Source organism: Zootermopsis nevadensis, unplaced genomic scaffold (assembly GCF_977971745.1).
Source record: "Zootermopsis nevadensis isolate Lab colony 2312 unplaced genomic scaffold, Znev_1.0 Znev_ptg000012l, whole genome shotgun sequence".
Classification (NCBI taxonomy): domain Eukaryota; kingdom Metazoa; phylum Arthropoda; class Insecta; order Blattodea; family Termopsidae; genus Zootermopsis; species Zootermopsis nevadensis.
The window spans coordinates 5,246,462-5,272,445 of NW_028259144.1; the positions used below are offsets into that span (position 1 = coordinate 5,246,462).

The 25,984-nt window shown below is 34.5% G+C and overlaps 1 protein-coding gene across 6 annotated transcripts in view; it reads right to left on the reverse strand.

Annotated features, from left to right (window-relative positions):
• LOC110828800 (diacylglycerol kinase theta) overlaps positions 1 to 25,984 on the reverse strand; it is an 82,776-nt gene that overhangs the window by 3,469 nt on the left and 53,323 nt on the right. For 3 of the 6 annotated variants that reach the window (XM_087347705.1, XM_087347704.1, XM_022061831.2), the window contains exons 6-19: positions 23,242 to 23,349; positions 15,846 to 15,953; positions 14,850 to 14,984; positions 13,790 to 13,922; positions 12,169 to 12,362; positions 9,470 to 9,682; positions 8,794 to 8,928; positions 8,302 to 8,476; positions 6,747 to 6,895; positions 4,830 to 5,006; positions 3,240 to 3,369; positions 1,757 to 1,912; positions 307 to 463; positions 115 to 222 (exon numbers count right to left, since the gene is read on the reverse strand). In XM_087347705.1, the coding sequence (XP_087203831.1) occupies positions 115 to 222; positions 307 to 463; positions 1,757 to 1,912; positions 3,240 to 3,369; positions 4,830 to 5,006; positions 6,747 to 6,895; positions 8,302 to 8,476; positions 8,794 to 8,928; positions 9,470 to 9,682; positions 12,169 to 12,362; positions 13,790 to 13,922; positions 14,850 to 14,984; positions 15,846 to 15,953; positions 23,242 to 23,349 (2,078 nt within the window). The remainder of the gene's footprint in view (positions 1 to 114; positions 223 to 306; positions 464 to 1,756; positions 1,913 to 3,239; positions 3,370 to 4,829; positions 5,007 to 6,746; positions 6,896 to 8,301; positions 8,477 to 8,793; positions 8,929 to 9,469; positions 9,683 to 12,168; positions 12,363 to 13,789; positions 13,923 to 14,849; positions 14,985 to 15,845; positions 15,954 to 23,241; positions 23,350 to 25,984) is intronic. The other 3 variants (XM_087347707.1, XM_087347706.1, XM_087347708.1) reach the window with 1 other exon arrangement.

Genomic DNA, 25,984 nt, shown 5'->3' on the forward strand with positions numbered 1-25,984 from the left:
ATTAATGGAAATTTTGAATGTCACAATGCCATATATGTTTAAAAAATAATGGTATGTTATTTTTAACTTATGTGTATTATATTATAAATACAGTGCAATGAGCCAGTTATTTACCTTGAGAGCAGATTTGAGTACGACAACATCCCCAGGACTCTGAACCCAGGGTTCTCCATCCACCTGGACTGGGATGTCAGAATTGAGATGGATTTTTATGTGGCCACCCTGTGAATACATGAGCATCATGTGTAAATATCAGAGAACACTGTTGCCTATCTGTTTCAGAGTGAGAGATTGTGCTGCCCTCACCTGAGCAATTCTCAAGGCTGAGCGAAAACCAGACTGGATCTGGCCGAGATGTATCACGCCTGTAACACCAACTACTTCAAGCATGCCGTCCCAGTGATTGGGTTTTGAAAACTGGTCTTCTTTCTCTGGACCCCAGGGGTTGGCCCCAGAACCCCAGCTGAAAATAAGTCAATACATTCTCCTCAGAATCTAATCCATGCCACAGGATCTCTTTGAGCAGATGACAGTCACATAGATTTTAAAGAAATCACCCCACTTCTTCACTGAACCCAAAAGTGTTTCACCATGCTCACAAAAGCCTGCCACTTAACCCTATCTCAAGTCAGTTCAGTCCCATTCACATAATCAAAATGCATTAATTTACAATCCATTTTAATACTATCCTCCTAGCAAAGTTTACCAAGTGGTCACTTCTTTTAAGAAGTTTCAACCAAAATGTTATATAAGTATCCTGTTTCTGTTATTATCCTTCAGTTATGAATTAAAAAACAATGTCTTGGATTACCAAGATTCATCCATGCCAAATCTTTTCACTCTTAGCAATTAAAACCACAATTTTAATTATATATTCATATAATTATAATTTCTATTTCTATAATGTCAATTTCTAGTCATGGCTGGTTGCTACAATATTTCTTTGAAGCTCACAGAAACAATAAACCATGAGAGGCTTAAAAATATAACAATATGATATCTTCTGATACAAAATTCTGGAAGCTTTTCATCTAGAAAACTTCCAACAGACAGAAGTTACCTCCTTATGTAGTATTTAAACTCAAGACAATGGCAAAGAAGAAGTTCCCTTAGGAAGAGAGGATGATTTCCTGTGGCATAAGTCCAACAAAGAAGACTGCCAAGAGGACAGGACTGATTGTGACTAAGACTAGACAGTGAACTAATGTACTTTGATTAAAAGCAATTAATTATATCACTGCCAGAATGGGAGAAAGAGTTTTAAGAGACATTCCAGCACTCTGAATAAAATCACAGAACTTCAGGCAGTACAGATTGTTACCAACTGAGTTTTAGCCAAGGATCTTGCAGACATGAAGGATTAATAACAAATTCTTTCTAATAATTTTTTCTCAGTTTCCCCAAGTCTGCTAATTCTGGGTTTAGTGAGTATATAAATGTTACGTAATTAATTTATACTGGCTATTCCCATACAAAATACTCAAGCTGCATCATATATGAAATCAGTTAAGAATGTGTCTGTACTCCATTATGGATTAAGCTAGAATACTGTGTAGGATTTGAGTTTTTCATGGTGTTAAGTCTGAAGATGGCTGTCTTCTGGGTTGTTGCACCATGCAGTCTTGCTGCCTCCATCATCAGGGCTCTGATGATGGAGGCAGCAAGGACCTCTGAAACATCAGTAAACTTCTACAGACAACATGGCGTAACAACCCAGAAGACATCCATCTTCAAAGCTAGAATACTGTCTGCCTACCTGAGGATGTTGAGAATGATGATTCCTTCAACATGTGGCAACTCCACCAATTTCCCATCCACTTCAAGACGAATCTCCTTGTGCAGGTCCTTAAACAGTTTACGCCCCACCATCTTACGCAGACCCATCTTTACGTAGACACCCTTATTATGCAATCTGTAACAGGATGCTTACTTCATGTGAATTAACTTCAATCAATATGCAGTACCTGTGTAAAGAAACAAAAACTTTTGGGGACAGTGTATGATGCTTATTGATCAAGCTAGTGAAGACAGCAGAGAATATAAACCAAGGCAAAGAGAAAAACAAAGGAGATGTATAAGAGGATTTTGAGGCTGAAAGAAACATTAACATGCCTAATTGATAAAAACAATAAGAATATGTATTGTATATTTTAGTGAATAATTTATGCTAAATTCCTATACATATATATGAAAACTGTCAAGAAATTATCCTCAACATATCTGTAACTTGAAACATAAATATTTCATATAAATTTGTATGTTTGTTCATGATCTATCTTCATACAAAATTTCACAGGTCTAGTGATTCATTAGTTTCCACTATAAAATAGAAAACTAAATACATGTTTCACATGACCAACACGTTATTTTACTGCCGCCAAGATCCAGGTTGCTGCATTAAATGGCATTAGTGTCACTCCCACCTCAGAAGCTTATACATTGACTATGCTGATATTATCAATCTTATGGCACAATTGTTAAAGTTTATGTATGATGTGAACAACATACACACCAATCCAAGAGTAATGTAAGTTAACCAAGCACTTGACTCTGCCTGCTAGCCCCCATTGGCTTGCACTCAACTTTGAATACAGGTGCTGGATAGGTATATATGTGGGACAGAGATTGTGCCTGAAATGTTGATTCTTAACCAACTGACACAGTTGATAGCCCATGAAGATTTTATTAATGTTAAAGTTAAAAGCTATTTTTATTTGGATAGCAACATTTCATCAACTGTGCAAGCACACGAAGGAATAAGCTGTGGAAGTTTTATGAGCTCAATACTCTGCCCCTCAACCAAGGATCACCCAGTACCCACTCAATAGGATTGTAGCCAGCCCCAGAGCTAGTGAAGAGAAAAGTCTTGATTGTGCCAAGAAACAAGCCTTCACATTTTGTATGTGATGTGGTAGGTATTTAGAGTACAAACAGCGAAAGATAAATTCACTTCATATGAAATATCAACCTTATTCCTTGACTTATGGCAATAAAATGTTTGAAACAGAGGAATAACATGGAACTTTCATTTTTATAGACTGAAGGGTACACTGTTTTTGAAACTATTGAATATCTATAACTGGCAAAGCATTTACATAAAACTATGATTTCTCATCTCCCAACTCTGAATCTTGTGCAAAGCATGAAATAAGGGTAAAAATCAGGTGAGGCCCTACTGGATTTCACATTAACAATTTCTCAGCTGCTGGACAATAACAAGCACATATAACAGCATTTACCTGCTGTTGAACTTGTTTGGGTTCTCTTCTCTGGCATTGTGGAAGTCCAAACACAGATCTGCGTCAATTCCAATTCCAAAGTAGTTATTCATTACAAAGATCTGTGTGTTATCTTCACTTGTAGAACCAGCTTGAAATAGAAAGAAATGGCATTAACACTTGATCACACATTCTAGAAATCCAGAAAAATACTGTCATAGAATACTCCCATAGAAGAATCTGTTCTTCATGTTCATTACAGAAGCATTCTAAGGCTCGCTCCTGTATGTAATCTTTAAGTTATGGGAACAAAACTTCAGGAGATGAAAATCTAGTATATAACTTATCTCATTATTGACCAACTACCAATTTTATGAACATTCTTCAGATGCAAATACAACTTTCTCCACATCTGATAAATACAGAGAAAATGATTCATACTGCTGCATTTAGGAATGCAAAGGACATGCAGGTGTCTGAACTTTGAAATCAAACTATTCCTTACGACTGATTTTAAACTTTTCACTATCATACTACAATAAATGTCAGATATAACCTCAATATTTTACATTATCAATAGATTTGTAATTTCTGACGTGTAAAAATATTTAATATATTTCTGATAAACCTCCATAGGAAATCTCACATGCTTAGTTCTAATGGCTCATCACTTTCTACCTTCAAATCAAAATCTAAATGAAGACTGTTACTATTTTATACATTACAAAGGAATTCCCTACACAACAGATCCATATCTTTAAGAGATCTATTATCATACATAATTTCAGGACCTTACACCAAGCATAAACCTTTATTGTTTGGGAATATGGGACTTTTATCTGCATATTTTAACACTTTGGTGAGGGGGGGGGGGGGGGGGGGGGGGGATCATTTAATGGTAGCAGTATGCAACCGGACACATGGACCATGTGTGTGTAAGATGTGATACATAGCTTAAGTGGAAAAGCAGTGTCAGTACCATTTGTACCATACAGTTGGTGTAACTTACAATAGAAAATTAAAATGTACAGAGGTGGGAGGAGCCTCTAATAGTGGTGTGTTGTTCATACACAGTTTCATGAAGCAAAATCACTTGTTTTGAAAAGTTTGGGAAGGGTTGGACATATCAGTGGTCATGATAATATCATCAGGCTGTCTCCCTTATAACGGAAGGAATGCAGGCTAAAAATAATAAAATACTAATTTACAGGTAGGTGTTTACAAAAAGACTATAAAATAATAGCAAGATATGGTTCTGTGATACCTGTAACAAAACTAATTAAGCCTAATACTGACAATACACACACACACACACACACATAAGAAAGCTAAACAAAACTCAAGTAGGTCAGTATAATGGAAGTGCTCTAGATTTGTTTACACAAGGCACCTGGCTGAAGCTTCACCTGGAGTACTAGCAACCTTAAGCGAGGTTTTCATGGCTTTTCTCAGTTTCTCCAAGCAAATGCCACGAAAACATACTCAAAATTATTATGCCTCTTTCTATACCATTTCCTACACACCATTAATGTCACAATCATCTTTGCAACTGCTGCAACTGAATGCATGTCATAAAATAACCTAGGAATCAATCAACATCAAGCCACTCACCTGTTGGATTAAGAGGTTGTTGACCTTTGTCATCAGCTTTATCTTCAGGGTGAAACACAACAGTCCAGCGATCAAGACGAATTTCCTCAGCATCAATTACATCCCGCAGCAGATTCAAGGGATCTTCACCTCCTGTATAACCTGGCCCCCATCGTAGCACACGTGCTAGATCATTTCCTGTGACATCATAGATTCTTATGAGTATTCTTTCATAATTGAATACTTAATAACTACTGTGAATCTCTTCCAAAATGAAGTATAAACTTCAATTTGTATTAGATACACATAATGATCACAAAGCAGCTTTACAATTATCAAATCATGCAAAAACTTAATGTTATTATATTCACCAATCCCTCATTTTACCAAAAGGGATGCATTTCTTAAAAGTTGTTTGTTAACCTTCCAATGCATGAGGCCATGTATACTTGCAGCCAACTATGTCATATGCTCCAGGATGACAGTTTTACTCACAGCAAATAAACAACCATCTATTATCTTTTAAATATGCTTTCAAAATATTTCATCAATTAATTTATAATTTTATTTTTAAATGGGTTTTTAAAATATTTCCTCACACTCTACATGATTTGAAAGAGGACTGCATACTCTTTCTCTTGATATACAAATCAAGCTCATATCTTTGGTATTAGTTTGTATTCTGACTGCTTACTTTCATCCCTGTAGCTCTGAGAAGCCTTGTACAGCAGCGCAATGAATAAACTGATATACTACTTCCAGCTATCAAAATGCTTTACATGTGACTACTTACATGGTTGAAAGAAAAGACCATAAAGTTTATGTTAGTAAAAGAAAGTTAATTCAACTCCTTAGACAATGCAGTTTATAAACACTTCCAAGAGTGTCATTTATAGAGCACTTAGCATTATGCTTCCATACCAAGAGTCTCATTTATACTGTTTCTAAATGCACATGTATAGATGATATATCACATATGAGACATAAACATATCTACATATAGGTACCCAATAGTTTCTGAAAAGCTCATCTTCACTGTCTGCAGGTGACGTGGTGGAGGTGCCTGACAGATAGTGAAATGGCTACTTAGTAAATGTTGAGATCTTGCAGATTCAGACGGCAGTGTCGCAGACTTAAATGATTGTGGTGATGAGAAGAATGTAATAATTAGTAATCAAGATGATGACTGTGATACCAACAGAGCTGATGTTAGCATTTGTACATATGTGTGGAAAGCGAGAATAAATGATAAATTAAATGAAACAGAATGTTCATAGGAACCAGTGGACCTCAAAACAGAGCATGGAGTGTGAATGAAATTGTGGACAATTTTAACTGGCCATACTGTAGCAGAAACAAACTGCTATGCTCCCATTATAAAATTTCCAAATGAAACTTATTTTCTAAATGATTAAAGGTGAATGAATGAAATCCTATCATGGAATATGAAGTATATGTCATACCAACAGCATTCATTCTAATAAACAGAAAGTCTGTAATATATGTTGGATTTTTCTGTTGTTGCCCCCCCCCCCTCCAATGTAGCCACAAATTTGTAAAAGGTCAACTTAATAAACACCATCTTTACCTTCCACAAACTAAAGTAATGTCTTAGCAGCTGGAGGAATACAGTGTTGTGAGTAGTTAAGAAAAAGATAATTACTTATTAAAGAGAATCTGAGACCACAGATAATTGGGCCCCAGTTAGTTATAAAGGTTCCCAAATTGTTCATTGTCATTTCTGTCCTTGACCACTTAAATTCCATATTTAAAATGCTGTACATTCATCACCACGGTACTTCTGTAGATGAGTCACTAATCATGTGGCAAGGATGCCTTTTTTTCAAGCAGTTTGTACCTCTAAAGTCCTCACAGTTTGGAATAAAAACTTTGAATAAGTGTGGTCATTCATACTCAATATAAATGTTTCACTGATACCTGTTCCGAGTGGGACTATAGCACATGCGGGAGAGGAGCATTCACTGTCCTGTCCCACATTGTCCAAACACTGGAGAACCCAGCCAATAGTCCCATCTCCTCCGCACACCAGAATCTTGTAGTCTTTAATGTGGCGAAACACATACAGTCTGGAAATAGTCAAATAACACATATATACAAGCACGCACACATACATTATATTGTTCTTTGTAGGATTTAAAGTAGAAGTAGAAGTTTCTACCAGACTACATAATGCTACAACCCAGAAGACAGCTATCTTCATATTGTACTTCTTCAAGAATAAGGCTTTTAGCCTATTCTGGCTCCAAATGTACTTCCTAACTCTTAAAATGCAAACCTCCAAAGTCACATGCAAAATTTGTTTCACCTACAATTGAAACTGAATTAATTAAATTTTAATTCTTGGCCCAAAATAATCTTCAAATTTAGAAATTCAGAAAATTATATTCAGTCTCTTACAATTGTGTGTAACACAATTTCATCAAACAGTTGAATCCTTTATTCACATCTTTCTGGGGACTGATAAAAATGGTTAAAATTGTGGGAAAGTGTATACTGCAGGAAATGTAAAAATCATAAGCTTAACACTCGGCAAATAATACAGGTAAATTACTAAGAAATATATGAACATTTTTAAAACACATAATTCCCAGAAACTAATGATATACAATGCAAGTTATAGTCATCTGTCAAACACTAAACCTGCAAATATTTTTGCACACAACGAACAATGCACTTCCTTAAAAAATAATCAGATATCCTGCTCTGGATATCTTTCATTCATGAATGTCCACAATGTTCTGCATTTTCTTCATTGACACGATGGTTTTTGACTATGTATCGGAAGCTAAGGAGATACTTGTTGATGGTGACTAACTTGTCAGAGTAGTCAACAGTTAGGACAGGAAAATTAATGGAATTAAAAACAACTGTGTAAGCTATGGGAACATGTACAATCTGGGAATGTAATTATGAAGTTTTAGATAGTCTGTGACCAGATTGCTTAGGACACAGACTGGCCTACATACATCTTAAATTGGCACTGCCATTGTTGAGATGTATTGGTGGTTGTGAAGTTTCAGGCAGGCAGCATACAGAAACAGAGAAAAATGCAGAAAGAGGAAGAAAGAGGCTGTTGGTTCATGGTAGTGATGGTTTGGGTAGTTTGAATACTGCTGTGTAAAGCAAAGGTACTTATGTAAAAATTATTGAAAATTAAGGCTGAATATCAATGTAAGAACTGAGAATAAGATATTCACTTTATCAATCTGATCTAAAGAATTAGAGACTTGCACATGCTTATCTGTAACCACAGATTTTGCAACAACTGTAAGGCTGCAAGGTTATAAAATTTTACTAATACTTTCAGCAGAGTCCTCTGTGCCTAACAGATTAGCTAAACAAAAAAGTTTTGTAATAAAATCAAGTTCTTTTTAACTGATTCTTTATGATATCACCCAAAATGACATACCAGAATCACTATTCTTTATAAAAAAGTAATTTGCCCTTACAGAATGACTGAATTTTCACTCACCCTGGGAGAGGTCCCCCATTGTCAAGATCAAATACTTGATATGGGTTGAGCAGTTTTCGAAAGCTGGAAATTAGTTCCGAGCCTTGGCAACCCCCAGACTTGACATTCACAAAGACTAGCAGTGGCTGCACTCCAGGTGGAACCATGCTTGGTTCAATATTTGGCAGCAGCATTACTGAAACACACCATTCACAATTTTACACCTTCTTGTCTCCTTTATGCAAGCATGCAAGTCAAAAGATTAAAATATACAAAACTATAATTCTACCTGCTTCATATGGATGTAAAACTTGTTCTCTAACTCTGTGAGGATGAAAGATATTTAAGAGTGTTTGAGAACAAAGAGTTGAGAAGAACAGTTTGACCTATAAAAATGAAAGAAAAAAGAAATTGTGCCACTCCTAAACAAGTTGTATGTACTCTTTGCAACTAGAAGAGGTTCCTTTCATTATTTCCAGAGTTACCTTAAATCAATAACATACTCATATTTACCCAAAAGGTGTTTATCCTCATAGTGAGATTCTCGCAGACAGTACAGCGCTCGTACAGCCTTGTTGGAATCTTCATAGATGATGACCAATGAACCATATTCATAGTAAATTGGCCCAATGGAGGAAAACTTGTTTTCTGTAACCAAATGCACACAAAGCTTGAACATGGCTCATTATATTGACAATTTATTTGTAGCTGATATTGCACATGAAGTTTAAACATATTAAATTTGTATTTTGGTAAAATTACACATTGCACAAATGGTGAACTTGTGCAGTCAAGTGTGACAGATAATGGCTAATATTAGGAATAGATAGATGGCATAAATCCCCCATATATTGTGTCTAACAAGAGGATGCAGTCAATCATTACCCTCTGGTATGGCTATGGTTTTGAAGTATGGCAGTGGACCTTCATCTGACTTCCTAGCCAAAATATTAGGTGGAAACTCCATGGTTCTTCACAACACACAATTTTATTTTCAACTTTCTTCAACGTTACTTTGTCTCATAGAAAAAGCACTCTTAAGTTCTCTGAAGTAACTCAGTTGGTAGCATGTGTACCTACAGTGTAAATGACCTGAGTTCAGTTCCCAAGAATGTTTCTTTTTTAATCATTCTTGTATGTCTCACTACACATTACATAAAATGTTGTTAAGTCATGGATAGCTACTTACCCTTCCCCAGGAATTCAGTGAGCATGTTTTCATAATTGCGCTGGGAAAGGTTAGGAGGTAGATTGCCAACAAACAGAGCAAGGTTTGGACCATGTGGATCTTGCTTCAGTTGCAGATAAAACCTCATAAGCTCCATCTGACGGATAGACTCTTTCCCACATTGCTTCACTATTTCCCAAGGACGTTCATCCCACGACAGAACTCTCTCAGTTACTGAAAAGCAAAACATACCCAATTAAAGAAACTAAAAGCATTTGCATTACCTCATTTTCTGACTTCATATAATTTCAGTTCTTAGTCTTACGAGTCCAATACTCGCAAAACTTTTCTGAAAATTATATTCTTCCACAACCATTACAATGAAGAGACTGCATATTCAAGAACAATGTCATGAGCAGAATAATTGGATGCATAACAGATGAGGTAACAAGTAGAAAACAAGATATTACATACTCAGTTACAACAACTAAGCCAAAAAGGTGAAATTGGCCACACACATAAAACAAAACAAGAAATGTATAAGATAAGGTGAATTCAAATATTGATTGCCCATACAAAAAAGATGTTATCCCATGGAGTTACAGATAGCCAATCAGAAGGTATGAACTATCATATGATAGGACCTAATGATATGCTTTGTTTCTCAATTTATTACATTTCATGGATCCATAAGATAATCAGATGACAATAGGATGTGGAAAAAGTCATAATGATAATACAATACATATTATAAAGTACAATTCATACTATCATACAAATTTAACATAAAACAAACAAAAGGTTCACCTAAAGTAATGATAAGTTACAAATAAATCTACCCATTACATTTATTTATTTATTTAGTGTTCTGTCTGACGACAGGTCCATATGAACAGGATCCTTCCATCCTTCTCTCGGACTGGGACCTGTTCATATATGTTCTTGGCAGATGATCCAGAAGTGGTTTGCCACTGCCTTCTTCTGTGTGTGAATGGAGTAATTGTTGGGATGCCACGGAGAAATCGGGGAAGCTCCCGGAGGAAAACTCCGTGTTGCCTAGACCATGACCTTGCCCAACACAAGTTATAAATTCGGGCACCCCCAGGATTACAAGGCCAGCGTTCTAACCGCTAGACCACCGTGGCTACCCATTACATACAGAATATAAATTATCACTTATACTTAAACAATAGAAATTCATCGGCAGAGTAAAAGGAGTGTGTAATTAAGTATCTTTTTAATTCTACATTAAATTGTGCCTTTTTATTAACAAAACTTGTAAGACTTGATGATAGACTGTTGAAAATTTTGATCCCTGCACAATATGCACTCTTCTGAAAACATGAGAGGTTGGCAATTGGTCTATGAAGCTGATTTTTATTCCTTGTGTTTACACTGTGTACGGTAGAATTAGTTTGAAAAAGTTCTTGGTTATTTACTATAAAGTTCATTAATGAGAATATGTATTCACAAGGAAGAGCTAAGATCTCTAATCTCTTAAAAAGACTTCTACGTGAATTTCTATGTCTGACACCAGCCATTAATCTAATCTCCGGGAAAATGCCCATGTATAATGAGTGATTACAAATGTGGGTTAATGGACGACTAATTAAAGCTGAAAAAACTTTCAAAATGATACTTGTGTAATAATACTTTCCCAGCTGCAGAAGTCATACAGCACACTCAATTGCAGGATAATTACAAATGAAAATTTTGGATATGTATAGAAACAGTTATGGCCTATTTTAAGGCCTAAGAATTCAATAGACAGACTGAGGAAAACTCAAGAACCTCAGGTAGGCCTTCACAATTATGGCAATGACCCTTTCCATTTTATTAAAACAGTTAATTTCTTTACCAGAAGTACCAATGTTGATAAACTGTATACTTTATACATCCTGAAGTATATAAATAATTGTTTGCAGTGTTTTAAATTAACATGAATGGCAAGATTTGTCTTATTTTGTATATCTCAAATAAAGACTTCTGCAGCATACACACACTGTTATCCACAAATTGATGGCAGAGACACAGCTTTCATGCTACATTTCTTCAATGCAATCAATTCAGACAAAAAAAAATCATGGCACAAATGTTACAGAAGAGATGGAAGTGTCATAATGCAGACAGTTATGATGTTTACATTTTTTAAAGATGGACTATTACACTAGATGGGGAAGTCATGGCCCAAAAATGGGCCAAAGCACCATAGAAAATGATGATTAGGCTAAGTACTTGATAACAGTCTCTGGCTGTAAAGATTGTGTACAGTTGAATAAAATGGGAAGATGATCATAAGGAGGATATAAAAGAAGATTTTAGTGGCCCCTTTCATGGTTTTATTCTAGCACCTGCATAGAAAAAACTGAGGAAAATGAAAAAATACTCAAGTCAGCTGTGATTTAAGCTGGGTACCTCCCAAATCAAGACAGTAGGTGCAAGGAAAAATAAAAATCCTATGGGTATACAGTTTGTTGTGGTGAAAATACATATATTGAGGTATTGGTGTGCTTCCTTCTCTTGACAAAGAAGTGTGCCTTAAAGGGGCTGCAATAAGTGCACAGCACAGCATCTTTGTCCAAGGCATGCAGAGCACATCCAGCCACACAAGAATATTACTTTAAGTGGCAAAATGGTTGTGCCCCATACATATCTGTATATGTCTATACATATCTATATATTCTATATACATATGCCCACCATAATGCACTAAAATGTACCTCCTCTGTCCAGAAGAATCTCACTCAGACGATAATCTTCACACCTAAAATTTTCGAGCCCAAAACGAATCAATGATTCTCTAATCAGATCTGCTATTGTTGTTTCCCCATTTACAGGGACAGTACAGTAGGCCTCAGACACTTGTAGCTTTCCTGGGTACACCCGAACCTCACCACTGTCGTTGTCACGATCCCTGCATCATCAAAATCATCAATAAATATATGTTACCATATCTATCAAATCTGACATGTTCATTATTGATCATGTAAACAATAATTTATGCCTCCCTCTCCAAGTCAAATCTTGCTGATCAATGTCTTTTTAACTGGTGGTCCATGGACCATGGATTGATTGTCTGTAAATTCTAATTAGCATTCTGTTATACATATATTTCATCACATACATCAAAATTACTCTTTCACAACTTGACACATTTTTAATTTATTTCCCTTTTGTAACTAAATAGTCTATGTTACGTGAGACAGATAGGGGACTGATCCTTGGAAAACCCCTGTCATTTTATTGGTCTGTGGGTCACAAAAGGTTCAGGACTACATACATAGATGATTAATGTAATACCACACTGATTCCTAAAAACTGAATAATGCTTGTAACATGTCACATATATTGACAATCTAATATTCTACAGGGTTGTGTTCTCTCTTAAATAGACAGAAAATCATTTAGCAAGGACAGGACTGAATGCTAACGTAAGCTTGTTAGCCATTTTTGTCTAACTAATGTTGAAAACTCAGGTAATTTGATTCCTCAAAGTTTGGGCTGTGATGTTTTTAACCACTTGACATTTAATGGAAAAATAGGCAAATTATTTATGTGACTGAGTGAGTTGTTTCTGGTACAGGATGAACATGCACATTTGTACAGAAGCGATATAGTATTTGCTTAAGTCTGACTAACCTAAGGTGGTGTACCTGATTACCATGCCTTGAATTCCTCAGCTGTATTACAACATATAATGGTACTTGATTCCATTACATTTTAGAATAACTGTATTTAATTTTACACCATTCAAGAGATTTTAAGTATTTTATAGTAATTGTCCACTTTTCTCCTGTTTCTACTAGCAAATTTTCCTGTAACATCTGTAGATGTAGCAATCAATGAATCTAGTACTACAACATGTCACATTAAAATTTCAATAGTCCATCTACAATAAAGCAATGTAGAGAGATTTTGGTGTAATGAAAATCAATCAATCAATCAAACTATTAGACTGGAGTATTAACAGCTTTAGACCAATTAGTGGAAACTTCTGATGTAACGTTACAGTTTTAGTCAGAAATTTCTGATAAGGCAAAATGGTATAGCATGTGTTCTTGTAGTGTATGTCAGTCTGCAGATGGCTCTGACAAAACTTAGGCAAAATACCAATACTTCACAATTTCCAAAAAAATAATTCCAAGAAAACTGTACCGCTCAGACAAAATAGATAGGCTGTAGGAGTAACCTTATTAATCAAAAGTTGCATCTGAATGTGTTCACCACTGTCCTTCCAATTTTAATACACGTAATATTGAGAAAGTGAGAAAAATATTTTACAAAATGCCAAAAATAGGTAAAATGAGGACTGACTAATAGCATCTCATCATCCACACTGACCTGAAGCGTAAGAAGACTGCAGGCCGTCTGCCCTCTTTGCAATGAAGACTCAATACCGGCAATGGATCAGCTATACTGACTTCACCAAGCCTCGAAACTTCACTTGCGTATACGTCCGTTAAGTAAAAAAATTCTGCAAAATTCATAAAAATTGTTTTCTGTACACAGAGTGACAATTATAAAATTGGAGACATGTTATTAATGGAATAAAGCCTTCCATCAGAGCTCATTCATAGTGTGTTCATTCAAATTACTAGTTCTAAAGGCTCAAAATGCAGCTTAAACACACACAGGCTAACAACTTAATTACTTTCAAGGCAATACATAAACATCTTACATCACAAATACATTATAGAAAGATGCAAGAATGCCCTCAGTCACAAGGGCTTCAGGCAATGGGATATACCGTCCTTCCCACTATAACAATTCTCTGCAAACCATAATAATTTTTTACAAATAACCATGGTGAGGAAGGCAAAGCGGGTGTGCAGAAGGCCTGGAGATTCCAGAGCTCAGCTCATCCAGCAGCTACTTTACCCATTTGTCTTTCTTCATCATGGATTCATTTAGATAAAAAGAATTGGTGCACCTCTTCAGTCACTGAGAAAGATGTTTTTAAGTTCAAATCACAGTTTATTCTGTAGACTTTGCAGAGGACACATTTGAGAAACAGCTTACATAGTAAAAAAAAATATGCATAAGTAACAGAGAAATACAGAAGGAAGTATCATTTCCAAGCTTTTAAATTCACACTACTTATCTTTTTGGCTCTAAGCAGAGTTCATAAGAAAATAATACACCCAAAATAAAATATTTACACTGTTATTTGTAAGTTACAATTTGTTCTGATGCTCTGTCTTGTTACATTCATTAAATATTAATTTGAAATACTGACATTCTTATGGACACCACTTTTTTTTAGTTTTATTACATTAGTAGCACTTTGATATGCAAAGTTAATCTCTGATATACTTGATCATTCACTCAGAATAAAACACACAAACCGGTTTTGTAAGTTAACTGTTGTAATCAATGTTTGTTTAACGTTAACATAACTCACCTGGATCTTTAGTAATACGAAATTCTCGTAATGCAGCAGTTAGTAGTTCCTCAGTTGTCGACTGTCTTGATACACAGATTAAGCGAAAAATGCGGCGCCGAAATGAACTGTTGCCATCATAAACTTTAATAATTTCTGAAAATGTTAAATAAATAGTTTAAAATAAACTTAATGATATTAATGTGAGCTATCAGCTGATTTGAAGCTACAACTGCAGACATGTATTTAGATTACAACTATGATATTGAGGTCTACATTTCTTCTTGGTATTAGAACTCAGGTTGAGCCTTGGACTCAATCTACTGTAGAAGGGAAAACAGACCATTGCAAAGCCTCTACCAACACAACATAACACTTGACTCCACAGCCCAATCCTTGTCTTAACCTCATGCACAGTAGATATTACTTAATTCTTACTCAGACAAGTAATGTGGCTCATCAAATGAGAAATGAGCCAATCACAAGTTCACCATCAACAGAAACAAAATGACAAAACTGGCTTCTCTATTTTGTATTTTTGAGGTCCTGGTTTTGAATCTTAGACTAGAGACTGTCTGTCCTGGTTGTGAACTTGTATGGTTTTTCCTCTGTCCGAAGCAAATGTTTAGACAGGCCATGATAACTTCCTTTCACAAACTTTCAATTCACCACTCAAAATGCTCCCGGCATACGATATTAAATAACCTATACAGTTGACAAAACATCATTAACTCTTTGAAGCTGAAGCCTGTCTAAATAATATTTCAGAATTCAGATCATACCTAAAAAAACAACTCTTCACCATTACAAAGATGAATTTATTAACAATGTTTACAGTAAGAATCATATGAAATCCATAAAAATAAAGTGAAGAGTAACTGTTTGTTAAAACTGGCAGTACATATTGTTAACACTCAACTTTAAAGGGTTAAATAAACCAAGTGACTGACTACAAAGAATGACAGAATGATACACTAGATATTATATGGCTTTATGTAAGGATGCTGCTTCTCTTACCTTCATCCCGATCCTCCTTCTCCTTGCCTTTCTCACGAGTGTGTGGATAATCATCGTTGTCACAGTAACGCGTGTCTCCACTGCTGAACTCCTCCGATATGCTGCGGGCTATCACCAATGACAAGCTCAAGCAATTAGTCATGTAGAGGCACAGACACAAAAATGCAGAAAGTACAATGCATTCACTGAAGTGCAACACTGATGTTCTTTTATTAATAAGAATATTAACAATTTCCAAAATGAGTTCTATGTGACGCCCCATATATCTCACCAGTCTTTCTGTTCATTTATTGTATGTACAGAAACATAAATAATCCATAAATGTGTTTCAATAAGTATTTAACAGAATGAAATCCATAAATACAAAATGCTACAAGGTTGTATTTTCTTGATGATGATAATAATTCATTTGTATGTTTCATTTATATGAAATGTTTTTTTGAAGGTAATGAACATCACATACTAATGTTACCTCATATATCTGAGACATGCACCTAATTTTGACAAGTTGTAAACTTTGTCAATCATGTTTCCCTCATTACAGTTCATGGTAACTATAGTACTGTACTCACAGAACACTACAACTTTCAAATCTATCTTGTAGTATATACTCCTCACTTTAAAAAACATAACTTCACCATTCCGCAATAATTATTTAAAGTTATAGTATACAAAGTCACTTGATATGTAACATCTTAGTCTGTTCACCTAAACTGTTATACACCTAATGCCAATGCAGTTAATTTTTGCCAAATATAGTTGCACTTCATGAAGTCATGACACTTTGGTATACAATTACCAGTTTTCTTATACAAGCCAGTATACACATAAAACCTGGCAGTGCGTTGGTAATCAAATGAAAACCATTCAACCAGAACATTTTCTATATAAAAAAAACACACACACCTGAATAAAGAATACTGAACAGCAACAGCAGTGTACATTTTTGTTTTATACATCCACAGCAAACATCGTGAAACTTTACGTTCTATTTATTATATATTACTACTATCACTACTGCAATCATCATCATCATAACTGTAATCATTACTATCATTGTCATTATTGTTAATACTATTTTAATATCATTTGAGGCTAACGGTGACAGAATTTTTTTTTCGTTTTCCTATCTTTGATGGCACAGACACTAAAAATGCTGATTAGAGCATGGTGACACCTGATCACTATTACCCATAATTGTTGATGAATTATTACAGCCTGTTGGCTATAACAGAAAGAAGACCCTTTTTATACATATAAATTATGCCTCTGGACAATACTTCATGTTACATGAGTCTTAGCTAACTGTGTCTACAATCAGACGTCTGTTGATCTTCCTGTGGACAACCTTAATGCAGATGATAATGAATCAATAGCTCAAGCTGTACCCATTAATTTTTCTCATACTAATTATCATTTAACTTAATGAGTTTTTTTCTATAACTGCCTTTCATTTAATTCAGTTTAAACACAATTTAAATGTCCAGAGTATGGGTCTCTGGTAAACAAAGATTAAGCAATTGTGGCCTGTCCTTTACATTTAGAAACTGTTGGTATTACAGTTCCAGTCATGAACTTAAGAGGCTTTAATATTTTTCCTGTCCTGTTCACTGTGTTTGCTGCAAATGAAATCTTTAATAATGTCAACATGTATGATAATAAATTCAATAAACTTATTTTTTAACATTAACCTCTTGTCTAATTTGGCTAATCACTAATTACTGCATTTTGTTACCTTCAGCATTATTATAAAGTTAATGGTGTTGTGCAAATACTAATTTATCTTATATGCACTACAAATTATTTTGTTTTGTATGTATTTTTGTTGTCATATTTGTTTTTGTTTGTGCTGATTCTTTAATTGGCTCATGTAATGGTTGAGTTAGCATACATTAAAATAAAGCACTGAACTGAAGTGAACAATTAGTTAATCTTACATATCTCTGTCATTTTAAAGATAACAAGAAACCCTTTCAATGTTAATCCCAAGTACATGCTTCAGCTGTTTATGCTGTTAGCTTTAATACGTATTTGTGGACAGCATAACATCTACTTTAGTGTCCCTCTAAACACAATATTGTATAATTGTACCATCTACTATAAGCGCTGACAGATAACCTGCATGGATTATTTTTTTCATTAGTGCCTTTTTCTTTATTTCCTTGTAAACAGCTGAGGTAAATAAAATCCTATCAACATGTGGCAAGTTTCTTTCCACCATAACTTAGTGCTGACCTCTGTTGGATTAAAACATTGAAAGGGTTATAGTACTCATATTATCAACACACTTCATGGATAGAGAAAACAAACATGATATTATAAACATATACTGGGTGCTCTAATGCCTTATTTGCATTAATTTATAATTTTTATTACTGAGATTAAATCCCATAGTAAATTATGTGTTACAAAATTATTCTTACCATTCTTTCTTTTGGTTTGTTTTTGTTCCTTACTTAAAAACAAAATCATGCATGATCAACTCAAGATGATCAGCTTTGCTAAGCAACACAAAAGCAGCAAAGCATCAACACAGACAGGAAGCAAGTGCAGCATGCGGTGATGAACATCAACATGCATTATCAACCTAAAACAGACACATAATAATAATAATAATAATAATAAATTTAATTTCACTTTCATTTATCAAATGTTACATTATTTTTAATTACAATAGCTTACAATTATGTAAAAGAACACAAAGTTAATTTATAAATATTTGTGGATTGCAAAATGGACTTAAAGTTGGTTATCTGAACATAGACAGAAATGTGTCAAAAAATAAATTATTAGTTATCAAAACCCAAAGTCATCTGCAGGGATTGCAGTGTACCTCAGCTGCACTAGGGCAATGTTTCACAACTGCAGGTCAATGGACCTTTGCCAGTCTGCAGTTTCTAGTTAATGTTCTATAAAATTTATTTTCCCACCACTGTAAAAATGCATATCCTAAAACTAGAAAATAGGCACTACATAGTGTGTTCAGCAATACTATTTTAATTTTCTCTCTCTTCCTTTTGGGACCATTTAATGGTCCAACCTGCTGAGTGGTGAGAGACAGGACACTCCTTCTTCTACATTTGAATTACTTCAACAGACTCCAGTTTTCAGTTTTAACACTGACTGAAGAAACCATTTACAGAAATCAATCACATAGGATTGAGGGAGCATGCAACTGTTGTTTTATAAGACCACAGTTTCAATGATTATGAACTCCCATTTCTAGAACATGGTGTTAAATGAACTTACAAGATGATTGTTGAAGCTGATCTCTGATTTCATCCAGCTCTTCTTCTGTTAATATCCAATACTGACATATCTGTGTCCAGTCTATTAACACACCAGTTGTTGTGCCTTTATCAACAAGATTATGAATAGGCTGTCTGTTATAAACCAAAATCCCGTACAACTTTCTTCTCAGTTTACTCAGACTGTTCATATTGGAGTTACATTTACCATAAAGATTCACATAAAAAGTGATTCTCTAGTGCAAATGTCTTCACATCCTAGACAAAGGGAATCCTGAACAACACCGAGATGTATGTGAATGTTGCAAGGAAATATAATACCACTTCCTCATCATTGTTCAGTTGCAGGAACTCATGGCAACTGATGCAGTGATCGAGTACAGTGGAAAGATTGTGCTCCAGTGTGGCTATCAAATCCCTTCTCTGTACTTGGTACTACATGCCTAATATTAAGGAGCTATTTTACAATTTCATGTTTCCTTTCACAAGCCCCAGTACTGTGCCTTCTTTATCGTTAAGCTGTACATCCAAGTATGAAGCTAAACATCATCTTACTTTTCTCTTTGCTCTTAACTTCCTTTGAAATTACTGACTTAACCCTTTTCATACTACCACATTATTTGATCTATTCAGCTAGCTCATCAGAATCCGGTGATAAACCTTCGGGTCCATCGACTTCATAAATAATATCCTGCTCCATAGAGAGAGATACCTATATAAAATTAATTAAAATACTTTATAAAATAAATTTCTCACACACATCACAAAACTTCTGCATAGATATACTTTGTTAGTCACACCTTTAATTCAGTGACTCTTGACAGCCATAAAACTATCTAATGCCATCAGGATAGAAAACGGTCTCTCTCAGCTATCGATGAGTTAATTAATACGCTATCCTGCTTTATTATTCTCACATTAATGATTCCCATCCAACAGGACCAAACCTTTTTTCTTTTGCTGTTTTCATTATGCAAATTATTTTCACTGATTGTTATCAAGATCTGTAAGTGCATTCAGAACAAAACTGCACCTATTAGATTCACCATGTGTCTATCCTTAAGCATATCTTACTTAGTCTTGCAATGTTGTTTTTGGAATCTACCTAGGATGTCCCCATTTGAAATTATGAAAAGAGTTTTTACTTGTGCCTTGTGGAAAACACCAGCTGTTTTGAAAAAGAAATGGTCTGCAATACTCAGTCTGTGGTGATACTGCATTGCTGTAGCAATAAGGTTCCCCCAAATACACCCACTTAACATGCTGTATTTGATCATAACTGAAGCAAGTGAAAACCTGCATGAGAGCAGTAACAAAAAGCACTTTTGTTGGAATAACTCAAGTTTATACATTAAGTATTAAAGACAGATAAAGTTAAAACAAAACATAAGTCACTCTATGTGAAAGGAAAAAAAAAAAGATGCAGATGTCAATGAAATCATGTGGGAGTGGCTTGGAATTTTAGGATTAAGAAAGATTCCAATTTCAGGAACAATATTTAAACATAAAGAAAAGAAACGGCAGAAAGGCTGGGTAGGAGTGACTTTAGAGCTTCAGACTGAAGGTGCCAATGTTTAAAAATAGATACAAAATTGGTTTCAGACAAATCTGTGGAGAATCAGAAGATGTGACTGAATAAACAGTCACAGGGTAGCTATGGTGTCTATCATTGATGGACATAAAACGAAAGATGGCGCTAGTGGTTATAAATCTGGCTTATGTGGTGGTAAACTATGAAATTTTTTTTAAAAAGCTGTATAAAAACATTTGGTACATACTTAATTAACAGTGACAACTTCACAATGAAAAGGTTTTCAGTTTTTTTTTGTAAAATACATAATAAATACTGATAGAGACTATGGCTACTGAATCCACCAACAAGAGTATTATTCTTACTTACTTCCATAAACAATTCTAAAAAATAAAAAAAATCAGAGCAAGCTCTGCAAAAACACATTAATAAATCCGATAGTCCATATCAGAAGTACAACAAGAAACCGGAGTCAATGAACAGCATTCAGGGATTTCAGTTAAGCAGATAAAAGAAGATAAAGTGACATTGCATAACAGAAATAGAAAATGCCAAAAAGGAACAACAGGTTTCCTGAAATGTGATGTCAATGAATGCCACGAATTTTATCTCACTGATCTGTAGGTTATTTACTGATGGTTTATACTTCATAGGTTCAAATGATAATGAGAAAATTCTGTGAAATGGAAAGGAAAGTAAAATTAAGTAGTAACAGTTCTATAATAGAATACAATCTGAAAAACCACAAAAGAAAATCACTTTGAAAACAAGTCTGCAGCCAGGATAGAAAAAAACATATTTTATTATGATCACAGCTTAAGGCATGTCTCTAACAAAAACAAAGTCCATTACCATTTGAAGTAAATCATTTATCATGAATGACGGGAGAAAAGTTACTTCAACTGCACATTATACCCACTGTTGCTACCGAGACTTGATCAAATTAAGATCGTTCCATAATGAAACATTTACATATATACTTTACTAAACCTGTAGTCTGCTAGAATGCAACCAATCTTGTATAAAGGAGAAAATAAAAAGCCAACATTTATTACCTGACTCGTAGCTTTATTAGGTATTATATTAGGTGTATCGTGTAGGTAGGTTGAAAAATTCAATATTATTTATATTCCTACACATACATACCATACCGCTTTCAGACTCTGAGCACATATTTGTGCAAAGGGATATTAAGCATTTATCATTACATCATAACACACAGACAATTTATTCCCATTTGTACAAATGTTCATATCTCTGTCCACAGAGCAATATTTTCATTTCTGCCACAAGAAAAAGTAGAACGTAAATAGAAAATAAATACAACATATACAAGTAATTTACAAATTTGTATTTTTCAGAAAACATCAACTCCCTAAAATTTACTTATTACTATTTATTTCTGTCTGATGGCAAAAAGAAAAGTTTTCGTTATGTCCTTCTGTTTTGGTTCTGAATTCTAGCAACATTTTTCCACAATGAATCAAATAATTTTTTTAAAAAATATACTGATATAAATATTTATCCTGTTCCAAAAATGTTTTGATATAACTTTAGTAAAATGTACTGAATGGGCAGAATAAAACACATTGCTACCACATTGAACACACAGTTTGAACTATTTTCATGTTAGAAAAAATTAAGCAAATCAAAAGGTGAAATGTTGTGAGAGAAGTACAGGCATGAGGCAAAGCAACATCAGGATTGTACTACAGTCATTCATGTCCAATTGCTTATATACATCACAGACCTTGTGCAAAATAACTCAACAGAGCTGCAGGATGTACAAGACAGGGATGATATGAGAGCTGAGGAAATCAAACAATATCTGGGCCCTAGTGGGATTCGAACCCAAAATGCAGCAGCCAAGGTAAAAGAATATAATTTTTGTAACTTTAATTACCACAGTAACATTAATACTGAAAAGCACTTCTTTTTCTTTAGAAACATCTTTTATATTAAATATTAAACACATTTTATAGTGATATTTATAGAAACTTTTGAATATTATTTTTGGAAACATGTTTTATAATTATACTGCATACATTTTATATTCACACTGCATGAGATTATTGTGATTCCATTTCTGCAAACAATTTGATATTAAAACTGCATGACATTTTTGTGGTTAATTTTTGGAAATATGTATAACACATTTTATTTTAATATCAAAGAGTATATTTGTGATTCCTTTTTCAAAATAATTTATTACTATTATGAGATACTTTGGTGGATCCTGTTTTAAAATATATATTATGTTAAGAATGTATATACTCTACTTCAATACTGCATAATACTTTGTTGTGACTATAGCTCTGAAAAATATTTTACACGAATACTGTATGACATCGTTTGTGGTTCCTTCTTGCAAACAGTTTAACTATCATTAATGCAGTTCACCACAATCAAAACCGTGCTTTTAAATGTTTGCCTTGAGACACAACAGTTCTTTCCACTGCATGAAACAAAGGTAAGGCGACATGAATGATATTTCTTTAAAGTGGCAAGATTTATGTGATTTTGATTATGCTGTGGGTGACACCACATTCATGCAGCACGTCCTCTTTGGATGACAATGCAACGGTAGCCCAGCGCAATGCAATGGGGAGTCATGTACCTCTCATGTAAGGAGGTGAGGTGTGGCAATTGCCCTTGCAGCTGCGAGGCAAAACAAGAGACAGTCGCTTCATGACAGCTGAAACTCGGCTCCCACTATCATCGCAGCCTGCAAAATGGCAAAATTCTGCAAAAGTTAAACTATAGTAGCCAAGGGAAACCTAAATGCAGGAAACAACAGCAAACAGACCAACATTCCTTGGTTTGGAAAAAGGTAAGTTCTACATTTATCAAAATTTGTCTAAATACATTTCACTGTTGATTTACATGAGAAAATTGATGAAGTATATAACACAACTGTCTAACACACACATTGCACTACAGTAGTAAGTACACCTTCTTCATACTCAGAAGTTCCCAAGTTCAAATCATGGCTCATAAAACTACTATCCCAGATGAGATTCTTCTGGGTTACCTCAGTTCATAAATAAATAATTCACAGCTCACAAACAGAAATGTATTACCTTAAAATAGGCTGTAATCACTAACTATACATACATCTTCCCCAGTTCATTACTCAGTCAATTCTGCCAATAAATGTTATCTAACCTGTGCAGTTGATAAAGAAACTGTAAGAAAGTTTCATTAAATAATTTTATTTAGTTGTACTTCATTTGATTAATTTTTCTTTCAATTACAAAGATTGTACAGAGCAATTCTTAGATTCCTAATTACATGCAAAAGAGTCATGTTCTATTCCTAACATTAAGCCTACAAAAATACAGTATGAACCATTTTGTTAGTGAGAACAGGAAGCATTAGAAAATCAAATGAGACAAGTAACGTATTTTAGGAGTGAATTTGTTTATTAGATTTCAACATCTTAATGTTTGCAAAAATTGCTGAAAATGTTTTTCACTAGTCTCAATGCATATCTCGGACATGTGATGGCAAGAATTCCTGGTATGCTGAAAAATTGCAGGTAGATGTCATAATGATGTAGCAGCGACTTCAATCAAATGCCAACAATAATCCTGTATGTTGACTCTTCACAAGTAAACTATGCCCTACCGATGGCCCAACAGGTAAAAGTCATCAGGTGTGTGATCAGGTGATCACAGAAGCCACAAAATAGTTCCGTTTTATCTAATCCACTAATCTGAGTTGTGAGAGTCCAAAAACTGCTTTATGTTACAGGTAAAATTAGCATGAGAGCCACCATGCCTAAACTGAATAGTTTCTTACATCTTCCTGTAGCTGACATAGTTATTCAATTGAAAAATTTAAATAGGAGGCCCCTGAGAGTCATGGGGTAGCTAGAAAGGTCCTATAAGATCACTAATTATTCTCATCCAAACATTATTGTAAGCTGATGTCTCATCACTGCGCAACGTTGCCATATATTGCTAACAAAGTGATTACGCCCTTACATTTACAGGAACTTTTTACTTGATTTTAGGAGTAAAACATAATTCTTTATTTACTGAATGGAATTAACAATCACTGTGTACAGTATCAACTTACAACACAGTCAGCAACTAATAAATTCAAAAGATGTTTAATGAAGTAGTCATGGATTAATTTAGAGAACCAGTATGTTATTTGTTTAGAAGGCCTGAGGAAAACTACAAAATATCTCAGGATACCCAGCCTCCAAGCTAAAATTTGAACCTGGGACCTCACAAATACAAAGCTGGAGTGCTAACAACTGAACAGCACCATTCAGTGTTGTATGTAAATAAATTAAGATGTTAGGCAAATGGTAGACTATACTGAACAAAAGCAGAGGTAGATATATGACAAGGCCTGTGTTATGGAATTAACTTTCTGTAAAACTTCAGCAAAACTCATTGTTTTAGGCACAGTACAAGAATCTATAAAAATTCACCCATTAGTTTCTTCATGTCCCACAATCATTGACAAATAAGAGTTCCCAAGTTATGGGACCAATTTTAATCAAATTTGATCGAGTATATGTAGACTAAATTTTGTAAAGCCATTTTGAGTTGGTACACAATGCATCAATATTCTACGAGCATTATAATATGTAAACTGCATTCCCTTTAACTCATGTTTAGATTCCCTATCTTTGGATATATGTATGTCTGAGATAGAGGTTATAATAAATTTTGCACTTACCCATAAAACATACTTGTTATGTGTTACATAATACTTATAGAAAGCTCACTAACTTAGAATTTTGATAAAAATCCTAGTAAAATAACAGCATCTATTAAATGAGCACCAAGAAAACTACTGTCTAAGCTCCTGCTCTGGTTGTTCTGAGAAAAAATTGATACATATTGCATTACATATAACTTGACAGCTGTTAGGCATGATACAAAAATAAATATATACTTTATGATGCCACCTTCATCATCTACATTTAATTTTAGAACTATACAATTAGTCACTTTTGGATTGCCCTAATCTTTACTCTATCCATTCCTGACTACAGTCAGTTCTCACTTTACAAAGATACGCACTATAAAATTCTACAGCAAACATACTACGCGTGGCTCGTCAGCTAAATGCAAACTCACTCATCTGAAATCCTCTGAACAAAACTGAACACGTGCCAATGAAAATGCAAAGGATGCAATGTTACCCAGTCAGTCAGTGATACTAGGGGAAGAACAAAAGTCAGTGAGACATTTCACCTTAACTTCTGCTTTGGTATATATCTTGTTAAAGATTTTAGCTGTCTTTGTAATAATTTTCATAGCATATGAATAATCTTATGTGTTTCCATTGCTTGTATATGTTTTGTTTCAGGCAATACAATTATTTTTCTTTTTTTCTTT